This window comes from Rhinolophus sinicus, chromosome 17 (genome assembly GCF_057876585.1).
Source record: "Rhinolophus sinicus isolate RSI-liver-muscle chromosome 17, RSI-T2T, whole genome shotgun sequence".
In the NCBI taxonomy this organism is placed as follows: domain Eukaryota; kingdom Metazoa; phylum Chordata; class Mammalia; order Chiroptera; family Rhinolophidae; genus Rhinolophus; species Rhinolophus sinicus.
The window spans coordinates 50,222,942-50,236,094 of NC_142517.1; the positions used below are offsets into that span (position 1 = coordinate 50,222,942).

Sequence of the window (13,153 nt, forward strand, 5' to 3'; positions counted from 1 at the left end):
GAAAGTCTGTATCTAATTCTCTGCTGTGATATACCACAGTGAGTGACAGTTTTCACATTTTAACATGATGAAGGCATTCGCTACAGCTCTGCTTTGGTCCCTCTTGATCACGCTGCAGTATTCCTGTGCTTTGAGTCCCACAGATTGCAATGCTACTGGGCCCCTGGCTGGGAAAGCTCTAGATCTGATCAATAAAGGACGTCAGAATGGCTACCTTTTCCAGTTGCTGCGGGTCGCGGATGCCCACTTGGACGAAGTGGTGAGGAATTGCCAATGGCAGAGATGAGGTGGGGGACCACGCACCAGGGCAATGTGACTGTCACCCCTAAGACTGCTGCTTCGCACAACCCTTTAGTCAGAGTTTTCTGTTTAGATTCTGCTGCTGCTCGAGACTGCTGTTTTTCTTTCTTTGAAACTAATGTTTGTTATAGTATATCCTTAACTATGAATCAGTCTGTACGTACTTAATAAGCATTGATGCTGAGCCCAATCAAATGCTAAGAACTGTAAGAGAAAAATTAGAATAAACTGTGGGCCTTGCCCTCAAGGAAGTAATAACCAGCTCACATGCACATAGGCAAACTAATGAAAGGAGATCTGTTAAGACTGGCTGGGAGAAGCCTTCATTTGGGCCCTGAAGAATAAGCAGAATTTGAATAGGAAGATGGCATTCCAGGAGAATTCCAGGCACACCACCTCTGTGTGGTTAGGGAATCAGGAAGGTAGGTGTTAGGGAGTAATGAAACATAAGTAGGGGTATTCCAGAAGTTCTATGTGGGCTTTGGAGTAGCCATCAGGTTGGGAGGGAGATTGTAGCCTTACCTTGAAGCAAAGCAAGCCTACTGTCTTCACTTAGATTAGATGCTTATTCGGAGTGGGTTTGAGGACTTACGGTAGAGATTATGGAGGGAGGCTTCCCTCTCCAGCCTCCTAACATAACCTACCCTTTGATGGAACCACTAAAATGAGGGAGGCCAGACCATGGAGCACCACAGAGGACAAGCAGAGGGATTATACTTGTTAAAGCATTATAGATGGAGGCAGTAGGTTGCAGAGAACAAGAGTGCAGGAATTTAGGATTCAGCCAGCAATTTAGTGACCATTAGTCCAGTTCCAGGCTCTTTGCCACATTTAGGACCCAGGCTGAGTTGGCACAGTGCTACCTCTGAGTGGTGGTATAAATGGTGGGTGGTTGGGGAGGGGGCAGAATGTGCCTGGGGAGATGGATGCAAGTGACAGGGACAGGAACTAGAAAACCATTTTTTGAGTTCAGGAAAGAGGAAATTAGGATCAGATCAGACCGTGGGTTTTAGGGCAGTGGATAATGTGTAAGAGAAAGACCATTTGAGGCCTGGTGACTCGATAGCAACAGCAAAGGAAGAAATCAAAGTCTATGTCACATTTTTTTCAAGCCAAAGACTAAGGCAATAAATAATTAATGGTGCTACTGACAAAAGACAAGGGAAGTAGAGAAAGGGAGCTGGTTTGTAAGAAAAGAGAGTGGTTTTAGCTTTGGGCAAGTTGAAATCATGGCAAGATATTCAAGTTCAGGAATAGAGCTGGGTGAGAAGACACAGCTCCACATATAGACTGGAGCTCATGATGTGCCTGTCAGCATTATAATTCTAGGCTTCTATCTTCAACACCTCCACCCAAACCAACACTGCTATTTAGTGATTGCTTCCTAAAGCTCATGGGCAGAAGCAACATAACAACTAGTTGAAAAGAACATTTGTAAGTAATTCTTTGAAGCTATTTATTCAAATGAATATATCACATGACAAAAACGTAGACATTGACAATTATTTTGAAAGGAGCAAGAATTCTGTTTGAAAAATAAAGAGATTGCTTTTATTTAGTCGCTCTCGCATACTACTCACCTGTTGCTTTCTTGGAATTCCTCAAGAATCTAAAACTGTCTATTATTTAACCTTTAATGTGAAAGAATCTGACTGTCCAGTCCAATCCAGGAAATACGGAATGACTGTGAGCCAGCTTTTTCTAGACGTCCTTCTGATATAGTAAGTAAACATTCTACCATCTTCCTCTTATCATTCTTGACTTCTGTGTACTCTGCTTACTTAGGGCAGCTGTGTGCCAACACTAACACAGCAAAAGAGTAAGAGCAACTTCCACCTTTTGACTCATAAAGATTATGTTGGCCTTGAGTAATATTTTCCTGCGAGCCATATCTGGGAACCCAGGGCAAGACGAGTCAGTGGGTTGTGGACCCATGGGATAGCATGAGCAGCTGTGAGACCTTGGGCAAATCACCTAAGGTCATTAGACTTCCATATCCCCAGCTGTAAAATAAGATGACGGGTTTGGAATAGATGGACTCTAAGGTCACTTCTGGACCTGACAGTCTGTGGGTCTAGGAAACCAGAACTTGTAACTGTGTCCTATAAAGACTGGTCCCATTCGCAGGAATAGCCAAAAGGATAAGTTGCAACTATCATGAGGAAGACGGTTTTGCTCTGTACATTGCACATGGGTACTAAGATCCCAAGTTGTCTGCCACGAGAGAACACAAAAATGAACAAGCACAGGTCTAATATTTCAGTTCCAGAAAATAAGCCATTTGCATACCTAGAAGTTTCAGCAATTTTTCCCCTTGAAAATGTTTGGGATGTGGCCATGATGCATTTAAACAGTTTCTCTCTGGTTATCATGAGGGCTTTCGATGCCTATAGCACCCAACACAGAGAAGCAGATTAAGAAAATATGGGTATTGGGACAGGATTTTTTGAGAGAAACGATAAATAAATTTTAAATGTATAGTAGAAGTATGTTACATCTTTTTTTTCTTTCTGCATATTCCACCTGAGGAAAGCAGTATGCAATGACAAACTCCTTTTGCTTACAGGTGATTGGACAATGTAAGGTAATAGCTACAACATGTTTGAATGAATCTCAGGATCTTAGAGTGAATGACTTCAACTGCACCACAAGTTCTGGTATGGAAATCTGTTGAAGTGCTACTTATTCTAGTCTAATTCTACTAATTCTCCATCAACACAGAATTCAATCATAACATAATAACTTACGATGTACATGTCAGAAATGCTCCCTGCCCTCACAGACTTGATTAATACTCACTCCCTTGAGAAGACAAGGGAGAAGTTTTCCCCGTTATTGGTGCGCTTTCCTTTAAAGAAATGCAATACACAAAAGTAGAAATCTATGTGAGGTAGTATAGCATGGTAGTATAGCTGTAGAGAACATGGGCTCTGAGGTCAGATTTGCTTGAGTTTGAATCCCAACCTTATCACTCCTAGTTGAATGGTCTTGAGGGCAAGTTATTTACCCTCTTTTAGCTTTCCTCAGTTGAGGATAGCCTCAAACTATGCTCAGATGAGGATAGTAATAATATTAGCCCTTCCAGTCTTTGTTAGAATTAAATAAGACAGTCTGTGTAGTTCACTTGCAAAGTACTTCGCACTCAGTAAGTATTGACGTCCACATCTAAAAGTTATACATTAACGCTACAGTTTACAAAGCAGTTATACGTATGTTATATCATTTAATCTCACAACAAGTCTATGTAGTAAAGGTTATGGTACTCTCTGTTTTAGAGACAAAATAACTGAGTTTCAAAGAGGATCAACGACTTGGCCTTAGGATCACAGCCAAATGTAGGGAACATGATCCTATCCCACAAGTATTGACTCTGAAGTCCATGAGCTTTTTATTTACTTTCCAAAAAGAATGATCACACAATCCTTCAGTAATAGCAAATCTCAACATGATTCAATATAGAAGAATTCAACAGTCAAGCATCTCCTTCAGGAGATTACCTTAAAGAAAGATTGAGCTGCATCTTCTCCGTTCTCTGGGCAAAACTTCATGTTGATGATGCCTCTCCCTCCTTGGCAGAGACAGGAAGAGTTCGTTAAAATAGTAACACTTTATGGATGATGGGGAAGCATCGTGAATCCAGTCAGAACAGAGGCTTGAGCATCAGAAGCATCTGCGTTTAGTTTATAGCTCTGCTGCTGAATGCCTGATTTGATCTGGAACACGTTTCTTAGCCCCTTCAATCCTCAATTTGCCCATCTGGAAAATGGAAGCTGTTGTTATCCTTGCCCCCGTGCTTACATGTATTTAGTCCCAGCATTGACATTGCTGTTTGCAACCCAGTAACCACAGAACTGCCATCTTCTCTCTCCAGTCTCTTCTGCACTGGCCAACACTAAAGACAGCCCCGTACTCTTCGATTTCTTTGAGGACACTGAGCTCTACAGAAAACAGGCAGACAAGGCCCTTGAGAAATACAAAAGGAAGAGTGATGACTTTGCCTTTTTCAGAGTGGACCAGGTGGAGAGAGTTGTAAGAGTGGTGAGTCTCCATCAACGCCCAGCTACAGTGTGAGGGCCCAGGCTCTAACCGGGCAGGTGCAAAATTCAGCAGCTCTGACTCTCCACAGGCCTCCCTCCGCCAGCTGCTTTTTAAATTGAGGCCCCTGTTGCAGCCTCAACAACAGTCAGTAGATACCACAGAACTGTTCTTCTGCAGATTTTCGTATTTTGGAGTTGCAGAGAGTGTGAATATCTAAGAGAAGAGGAAAAACCCAAGCAAAAAGAGGAAAAGACAGAGAGCATATTAGAGTCATTAAAATCATGTGGTCCTAATCTCCTTGTATTATGATGGAAAAGTGAGGGTCAGAGAAACTACCGGTGTTTCCCTGAAAATATGACCTAGCTGGACAATCAGCTCTAATGTGTCTTTTGGAGCAAAAATTAATATACGACCCGGTCTTATTTTACTATAATACTGGGTAATATATAATATAATGTAATATAATATACAATACAATACAACACAATACAATACAATACAATATAATACGGGGTATAATATAATATAATGTAATGTAATATAATATCATATCAGTTATGATATATTAAAATATAATACTGGGTCTTATAGTAATTTTTGCACCAAAAGATGCACTAGAGCTGATTGTCCGGCTAGGTCTTATTTTCGGGGAAACACGGTACCTCACCACACCCAGTGGTATGGCTGGAATTGGTTCCTCCCAGTTCAGCGTCCCAAGTGCCTTCCACCCAGAGTGGTCTTGTCGAGCCGCTAGTTGAGGTTGTCTTGCATTTTGAAAACACAAAGTTAGATAGATTATGGTGCATGCAAGCAAGAGAATGAATACAATGCAACTACTAAAAAGCATGTTTGGACCTATATGCATTGAAACGAGTTTCATGTTGTATTGCTAGGAGAAAAAGCAGGTAACGGAACAATACTTAGACTATGAGCCCCTTTACATTAATTAGATATAGGTGTATATGCACAGCCTATTTAGAAAAAGGTGAGAAGGAAAAATCCATCAAATGGATGGTAGTGGTACCTCTGAGAAGGAGAGACCAGGGTACAGAAGGGTGAGTTTTCATACTATGCTTGATTATTTTTGTATTATTTGAAACTTTTCAATGAAATAGTATTCACTTTATCACTTATGTAATACATTTCAAAAGGCAGAGACTGTAAGAAAAATGGCATACATTGCTGATTTTGAATCTTCTTAGTACTTTACTGTATATTAGGATAGTAGGTATCTACTGCCCCCCCCCCCCCTTTTTTTAAATGTTCCTGAAACTGCTTTGATCCAATTTGTTCTAGAGAGGAGAGGAAAGAACCAATTACTATGTGGACTTCTCTGTGAGGAACTGCTCCAGCCACCATTTTCCTAGACACACTAATGTGAGTATACTAGATGTCTGCGAAATACGAAGTGACATTTAGAGACCACTCACTATGTGCCAGGTAACCTGCTAAGTGCATTACACATATGATAGCCTATTACCCCCACCACCATCCTATGAACTAGATGCGATTTTTACCCCTGATTTACACATGAGGAAATTGAGGCACAGAGAAGTTAAGTGAATTGTGAGAATATTATTTTATAAATATATGTGACATAAACCAAAACTTAACACCAAGTTATTTAAACATGGGGATTAAAGACTTAGCTAAACCCAATAACTTGATTGTATCAGGAACCTGCACCCATGGCTGCTTTCATTCACGGCATCTCATTTATTCTTCATTTACTTCTCGATTTGACAAATGGGAAGGTAACTGAGGCTCCGCACAGGAAAGGTTTTGCCCAATGTTCAAACCAAGCTGAGTTTAGAATCCATTTCTATGCTCAGCCCAGTGGGATTTTTCTCCAAATCATTTATAAATTGATACTTATGTACCTGCAAGAAGATCTTATTAATGTTTCTCAGTATTTGTATGGTAACTTAGAGTTTACAAAACACCTCCACATATACTGTCTTGTTGGAGCCCTGTGACAACCCCACTGAGGAGAAACAAGTGTCTGCCTCCATTTCCCTGTGACAGAAGAGCCTAGAGACTTAGACACTTACCTAAGGGCACTTAGCTAGAAAGTGTGAGGGCACAGGATTTTAGTGGTGGCCTTCTGATTTCAAGTCCAGGATTTTTCTGGAGTTTAACAGCACGTTCTCTAGGGCCAGAAGAGAGGTAGCATTCACTATTTCCTTTCTGGCTGTTCAACATTTCTACCTAAGTAGCTATAGAATCCTGCTTAGTGGCCATCAAAAAAGACACTTTCCTCCCCCACTCCTATCCCCACAAACCCTTAATTATTTTGGTGTGGGCTTAGCAAACCCAGTGCAGAAACATGGCGGCTGGAAAAGAGTTCAGCGCTCAGTGTTTTACATCATTATTTCATTTAATTAAGCCTTCTCAGGTTTATGGGTAGATAGTATTGTACCCATTTTACAGACAAAGACTGAGTCTCAGGAATTTTATGCAACTTGCCTAAACTCACAAAACCGGTAAATGATGAAGCCAGGATTAACGTAGACCTGTCTGACTCCAAAACTGTACTCAGTACCTCAATGCTTAACAGTCTTTTCTAAAAAAGAGTTTTTTTCTTGTCCTAGTCTAACTTTCACAGCTGGGTTTAGGGACCTCTGGGGCACAGTGGTGCCAGCCAGTTGAAACCTCTGTGCTTAGGGTAGGGCCAGCAGACAGTCACTTTGACAGGGTCCATGCAAACTTTATAGTGGTTCCTTCCTTTCCAATACGTCCCTGCAAGGAACAAGTTAAAGTTGTACAAATCCCTCTTTTGCACCGCACTTCATTCTCTCTACGCACAGGCAGCTCTGGACTTCAGTGCTGAAGGGTTGGTTAAAGTCAAGGCATCAATGACGTGTTATTTCTCACCACCACCCATGGGAAAGCCCAGTGGTGGTGACCATTCATGGAAGAGAAGCACAGCAAATTGGAAAGAAAACCTTTGAAAACTGTACTTTTCCCAAATCTCCTGCTCATGTACACACGTTTCCCTCTTCTTTAAAGGTCCTTGGGTTCTGCAGAGCAGATTTGTCCTATGATGTAGGAACCTCTGACATAGAAAGTCCAAAAGATATTGTCATAAACTGTAAAGTCTTCAACTTAAGATGGGTTTCCTAAGCAGGTTTTGTCATGAGGAGGGCCATATTAAGTGATATTTTCACACACATAGTGTATTTTGTTCTATGGCTCTGTGTGTGTGTGTGTGTGTGTGTGTGTGTGTGTGTGAGAGAGAGAGAGAGAGAGAGAGAGAGAGAGAGAGAGAGAGAGAGAGAGAGAGAGGCAGAGAGGCAGAGAGGCAGAGAGGCAGAGAGGCAGAGAGGCAGAGAGGCAGAGAGGCAGAGAGGCAGAGAGGCAGAGAGGCAGAGAGGCAGAGAGGCAGAGAGATAAATGAGAGAGATAAATGAGAGAGATAAATGAGAGAGATAAATGAGAGAGATAAATGAGAGAGATAAATGAGAGAGATAAATGAGAGAGATGAAATGTGGTGGGCGTGGGGAGAAATACAGAGAATAGTCCCTGGGAAAAGTAGTGCAAATCCTGACATGACACAAAAAGTGTGCAATTTTCCCCAAGAACTGGGAAGGGATAAGATTTGTCAGAAAAGTAAAATCTTGACCGATTTAATCAACCTTTAATTAATTTGAAAATGGCCCTTATAGTCAGGACTCCAGTGCTGAGAGTTTATAATTCCTAGTTTTAGTCTTAGGCCTAGAATCTAAGGGGACTAAATTAGCCTTAAATTTATTATATAAAGGTATATATAATAAGACGTAAAACAGCATTTTACAAGAATATCTGTGTGTAAAATCCCTTGTTCTACACACAGATATTCTTCACAGTATCTTTTTGTCAGAACAAAACAAAAAACTGAAAATAAACTAAACATCCATGTGCCAAATCCCAAAATAGGAGGGAGCAGGTTTGTCACCATGAAAATGGCTGTATAGATTTTTCAAAAAAATTAAAACCTGAACAAGCAGAGTGAAGAGGTGAGGTGCTCGTCCTTTAGGAATAAGAGATCCTTTACTATGGAGCCTCAGAACTCTGTTGAGAATCTAAATTATAAGGCACTAGTTTTACAAATATTGGTCAACTGATGACTGTTCTTGTGTAACATAATTTCACCACTTTATGTTGAAATGAGAAAAATGAAAATAGTAAGAAAAGCTTTTCGTGATATAACATTTTTCACTTAAAGGACCATTGTTTACTCTGAGATTATCTTTCTGATTCTTGTGTTATCAAAATATTATTCCTATTGTGAAATAATGATGGTGGTAGGTGATAGTTTTGTTTGTATTTTAAATGTCAACTTGGCTAGATAAAAATTTGAGAATGCTCTTTTGGTATTCTACTTTTTCAGTTGATTTGTGGAATCTACAAGTGTGAGGGCCATTAGTCTAAATCAATTTAAATATCTAACTTCTCCTTTTGTATCCTATGATGGTGTTCACTCTTCTGTGTCCTTCACCAGGAACATAGAAACATCAGTGCTGTACAAGCCCATCTGGACCATCTACCCTACTCTGGTGGGCATGAGCATTCTCCTGCTGGCAAGCCTTCATTTAAGCCCAAGAGACCCAGAGATTACCACCATCCTCACAAGCCACATCAACTTGGATGCCCACCTCCTCTAGAAGACAAAAGTCACTCAGACAGGCCACAGTTTCAATCAGGAGCTCCTCCAGTGTTGCCCCCTTCAAGATGTCATCCTCCCTATTTTGGCACCAATGGCACCGATACACCCCCTCATAATCATAGTTCCAGTGAGCACCATCCCCATGGATACCATCCCCATGGACACCGTCCCCATGGACACCATCGCCATGGACACCGTCCACATGGACACCGTCCACATGGACACCATCCCCATGGCCATGATTTCCATGACCGTGGACCCTGTGACCCACCTCCCTATAGCCGATATTCCCAAGATCACCATCGCTGGGGCCATGGCCCACCACCAAGGCACTCAGAAGAAAGAGGTCCAGGTAAAGGACACTTTCCCTTCAAATGGAGACAAATTGGATACGTTTACCGACTCCCTCCACTAAAGAAAGGTGAAACCCTTCCTCTTCCCGAAGCCAATTTTCCCATCTTCTCATTGCCAAATCACAACAATCCTCTAAAGCGAGAAATTCAGCCCTTCCCTCAATCAGCCTCTGAATCATGTCCAGGGACGTTCAAGAGTGAGTTTCCACAAGTCTTGAAGTTTTTTGCATATACATTTCCAAAAGACAATCTGAGTTCCTTGAAAAATCAATAATATTCTGAATTAGAACCATAAATAAAACGTAACCAGTAACAGAATCAAAATTACAATCATTTCAACTTTACTTTCATATTCAGGATAGGACAAGCTGTGGGTGGGGGAGAAGACAGCATGACAAGAGCCAAATGGAGAAAGGAAAGATCTAGGTCCCACAAGTCAGAAGTTCATTCCCCACTGGCCAATATACCATTTGAGGCAAATCTCTGATCCTCAGAATTTCTTTATTTCCTCGACTTCACTCCTTTAATTCTACATCTTTCCTCTATTAGTACTTACGCTGTAGCTGGGCGTACCAAGAAGCTATGTATTATTAGGTAAGGGTTATTGTTATAAAAAGTGATCCAAGTTCTCTCCTACTCCTATTTGTATTCCTCTAAATTTATTTTTGGAAAAAAATAAGTTCTAAATTTAATTATGAAGCAAACAAAGCTTGGGGTATAATTTACAAAGATGTTCACAGGCATGGACCATACATTCAGGTGCACCAGAAATATCACTGTATTTTTAAGAACACATTAATTCCTACTTCAGGTTGCCTTCATACTGGGCTAATAGGAAACTTAACCTCAGTCTTTCTTGCAGTTCCTCCTGCTGCTTCCCACACAAAATTGTGCCACAGTGCAAGAGTCTTACATAATGCCAAGGTGTTTGGGTGGTGGGCACGAGAAGGAAGTCTGAATCTCCATCACCAATCCACCAGGTCTGAGGGATGTTTACTACCCTGTTCACACCACTCTTTGAGTCTAGTTCATCTGCTACGTCTATATCAAACTGGCGATATAGGAGTCTCCGTAAGACTGCTGATGGACGTGACTGCCAAGAGATACCATGTAGCTGTTCTCTGCCTGGGGTCTTGCTGCCTTGCAGGCTACATGTCCAGCAAGCAGGGCAAAGGTGTCCTCTGCTTCCAGACCCCCAGACCCCTCTGCTCTTCTCATATCACCTCCCAGGCTGGGGCTCTCTGTCTCAGAAATTTGTCTTTATTCATTTTTGGTGCCAGCGGATTCTTTTTCCACATTTGAATCCTCTTTCTTTTCCCTTCTTCCCAAATCAGGCTCCAGCATTTAGACATGAGCTAATAAGACTTTAGATTCTTTCTCTGTGACTTACTGAAGCAGTTTCAGGTGTGTGGTGATGGCAGCAGTAGATTCTGATTGGGAGGGGGGTAAGGAAAATAAGCGTGAAAGAGACTTGGGTAAGTTCTTAGGCTGGGAAGAAAGGGGCCCACAGTGCTGGAGAAGCTGGAGGTGGGAGAGGGAGGAGGTGACTGATGGTGTGCGGTCCAGGAGGAGTGGAAAGGAGCAAAGGCTGATCATGGCGGGTGTTTCAAGTGAAGACTCTGGAACAGGCCTTGAAGGAAGGTGGTCAAAAGACACAGACTTTTAGTTTTACGATAAGACTAGTGATGTGATGCAAAACATGGTGACTAGTTAACATCGCTGTGTGATATGTAGGGAAATTGTTCAGAGAGTAAGTGGATCCTATGAGTTCTCATCACAAGGAGAAATTTTTTTTCTTTTATTGCGTCTATGGCACAATTCAGTGTTAACTAAACCTGTGGTAATCCTTTCACAAACTATGTAAATCAAAGCTCCATGCTGTACATCTTAAACTGATACAGTGATGTATGTCAATTATTTCTCAATAAAACTGGAAGGAAAATAGGACTTGGCAGTGTATTCAGACCGTAAAATAAATAGAAAAGACTGTGACTTTGGAGGAGGCCGATGTGGGTTGTAATCCCAGCTTCTCATTGCCAAACCACAACAATCCTGTAAAGCCAGAAATTCTGGCTATATACAATTTATCGACTAGAAGACCCTAAGAAAGTAATTAAACCTCTTTGCGCCTCATCTTCCTTCTCTAAAAAATGGTGATGGTGGCAGCTCCATTTTCCTTTCCTCCTTGGAGTACAGCTAGATTTCATCTCCTGGAGCCACAAGATAATGCCCAAATGTGTAATAACCAACAAGGCACAAGCACTGACCAGCCAGAGCAGATACAGAAACCAGTCAGAACGTGGCCTGCCATAAACAAGCGGTGTGGCACCTGCAGAATGTCAGCCCTGCAGAGTCACATTCTGTCATGGAGGGGTGAACACAGGCTTGGCTGCTTTGCTAAAGAGTAGAGAAAGGTGAAATCCAGGAAGACCAAAAAATTACATAGCTCAATAACTTACATTTGAGTCGTGTTTTATAATTTATGCTTTCACCAACATTGCCTGAGTTACTGAAAATATTACCTGGAAAACATCGGATTGAAGGGTCTCAATTCATTTCCATTCAATGCATTTATAATGTGCAAACACAGTTTCTGCAGGTGAATAATGGGCTAAGAAACAATCCCTAGTCTAGTCAGCTTACATTGTGCTACAGGTTTAGACAATATACCGTTGATTGCTCCTTTTCTAGATTTTTTTTGTCATGTGATAGCTAAAAAGTACGAATGTTTAATGTTTGTTACAGTCAGTAGATTGAGGGACTGGGATTAGAATTCACATCAGCCTCCTCCCAAAACACATTCTTTCCTCTTTATTATACAGCCTGAGTACACTGCCAAGTCCTGCTTCTGAGTCTGCACTTGAAACACCCACCGTGGTCAGCCTCGTCCCCCTTTCCACTCCTGGACTGTGCACCATCAGTCATCTCACCCTCCCATCTCCAGCTTCTCCATCATTGCGGGCCCCTCTTTCTTCCCAGCCTAAGTCTCTTTCATCTTAGTTTTATTTCCTACATCCCCACACCCATACACACACACACACACACACACACACACACACACACACACAGACAAACACACTAGAATCTACCTTCTGCCATCACTGTGCACTGTAAGTCAGGCTTCAGTAAGTCAGGGATCCTTAACCATCTCACTTTAATATTAGATATAATTTATAGGCTCTAATTACCAGGCTCCACAACTATATTATCTCGTTGACTTCTCAAGAAACCTCATTAAGGCAGTATGTTGTTTCACTTTTGCAGATGAGGAAACTGAGGCTCAGAAAGGCTATATGACCCTGACTTGTTCAGCATCACATAGCAATTAAGTAGCAGAGCTGGATTAGAATCGGCGTTGGACTTACTGCCCAGCTCATGTTCCTGCCACTGGGTGCCAAGGCCACCACTCAGCCCACATTGACCCCTCTTTTCCGAGAACTCTCAGAGAGACAAAATTGCCAAGCTAGGGACCCTATTGACAACAAACATGAAGTCAAACATCTTTTTTGGGGGAAAAGGGTAAGATTTGGGAGCAAACATCTACTAAGGGCTAGCCCGTATCTTTAACTCTTAGTCTAACTTGATCAGAAAAATACCTGAAAAGTCTAACTTGGAGACACATGATAATAGTGTAACTTGATCAGAAAAATCACTGAGGCTTGGTGAATGCAAGACCCCCATATTCACCAAACTAGAAATAAGGAGCAAGGAGAGGGTTAAGCAGGGCTTCACTCTACCCATCCCTTCTTATGCTTCTCACTTGTCTCCTCCACTCTGGTATTTTCTTTTTTACACCTAATTCAACTGAGTGGAGCGA

The 13,153-nt window shown here is 41.6% G+C and overlaps 1 protein-coding gene across 2 annotated transcripts; it reads left to right on the forward strand.

The window, feature by feature from the left end:
* The first annotated feature begins 44 nt into the window (after window positions 1-44).
* Window positions 45-10,217, forward strand: LOC148754767 (histidine-rich glycoprotein-like). Of its 2 annotated transcripts, none has more exons than XM_088793867.1 (6): window positions 45-259; window positions 1,971-2,021; window positions 2,867-2,957; window positions 4,172-4,338; window positions 5,635-5,715; window positions 8,819-10,217. In XM_088793867.1, the coding sequence occupies exons 1-6, from the start codon at window positions 65-67 to the stop codon at window positions 9,608-9,610; spliced, it is 1,377 nt and encodes a 458-aa protein (XP_088649993.1). In that variant the 5' UTR covers window positions 45-64; the 3' UTR covers window positions 9,611-10,217. The 2 variants fall into 2 exon arrangements, with proteins under 2 accessions (XP_088649993.1, XP_088649994.1); XM_088793868.1 differs by lacking the exon at window positions 8,819-10,217 and adding an exon at window positions 7,348-7,476.
* Window positions 10,218-13,153: the final 2,936 nt, after the last annotated feature.

Coding starts and splice junctions, on each gene's coding strand:
- LOC148754767 (XM_088793867.1), top strand. CDS start 65: ATGATGAAGGCATTCGCTACAGCTCTGCTTTGGTCCCTCTTGATCACG. Junction 2,022..2,866: donor CTAGACGTCCTTCTGATATA/GTAAGTAAACAT, acceptor TTTTGCTTACAG/GTGATTGGACAATGTAAGGT. Junction 2,958..4,171: donor CAACTGCACCACAAGTTCTG/GTATGGAAATCT, acceptor TTCTCTCTCCAG/TCTCTTCTGCACTGGCCAAC.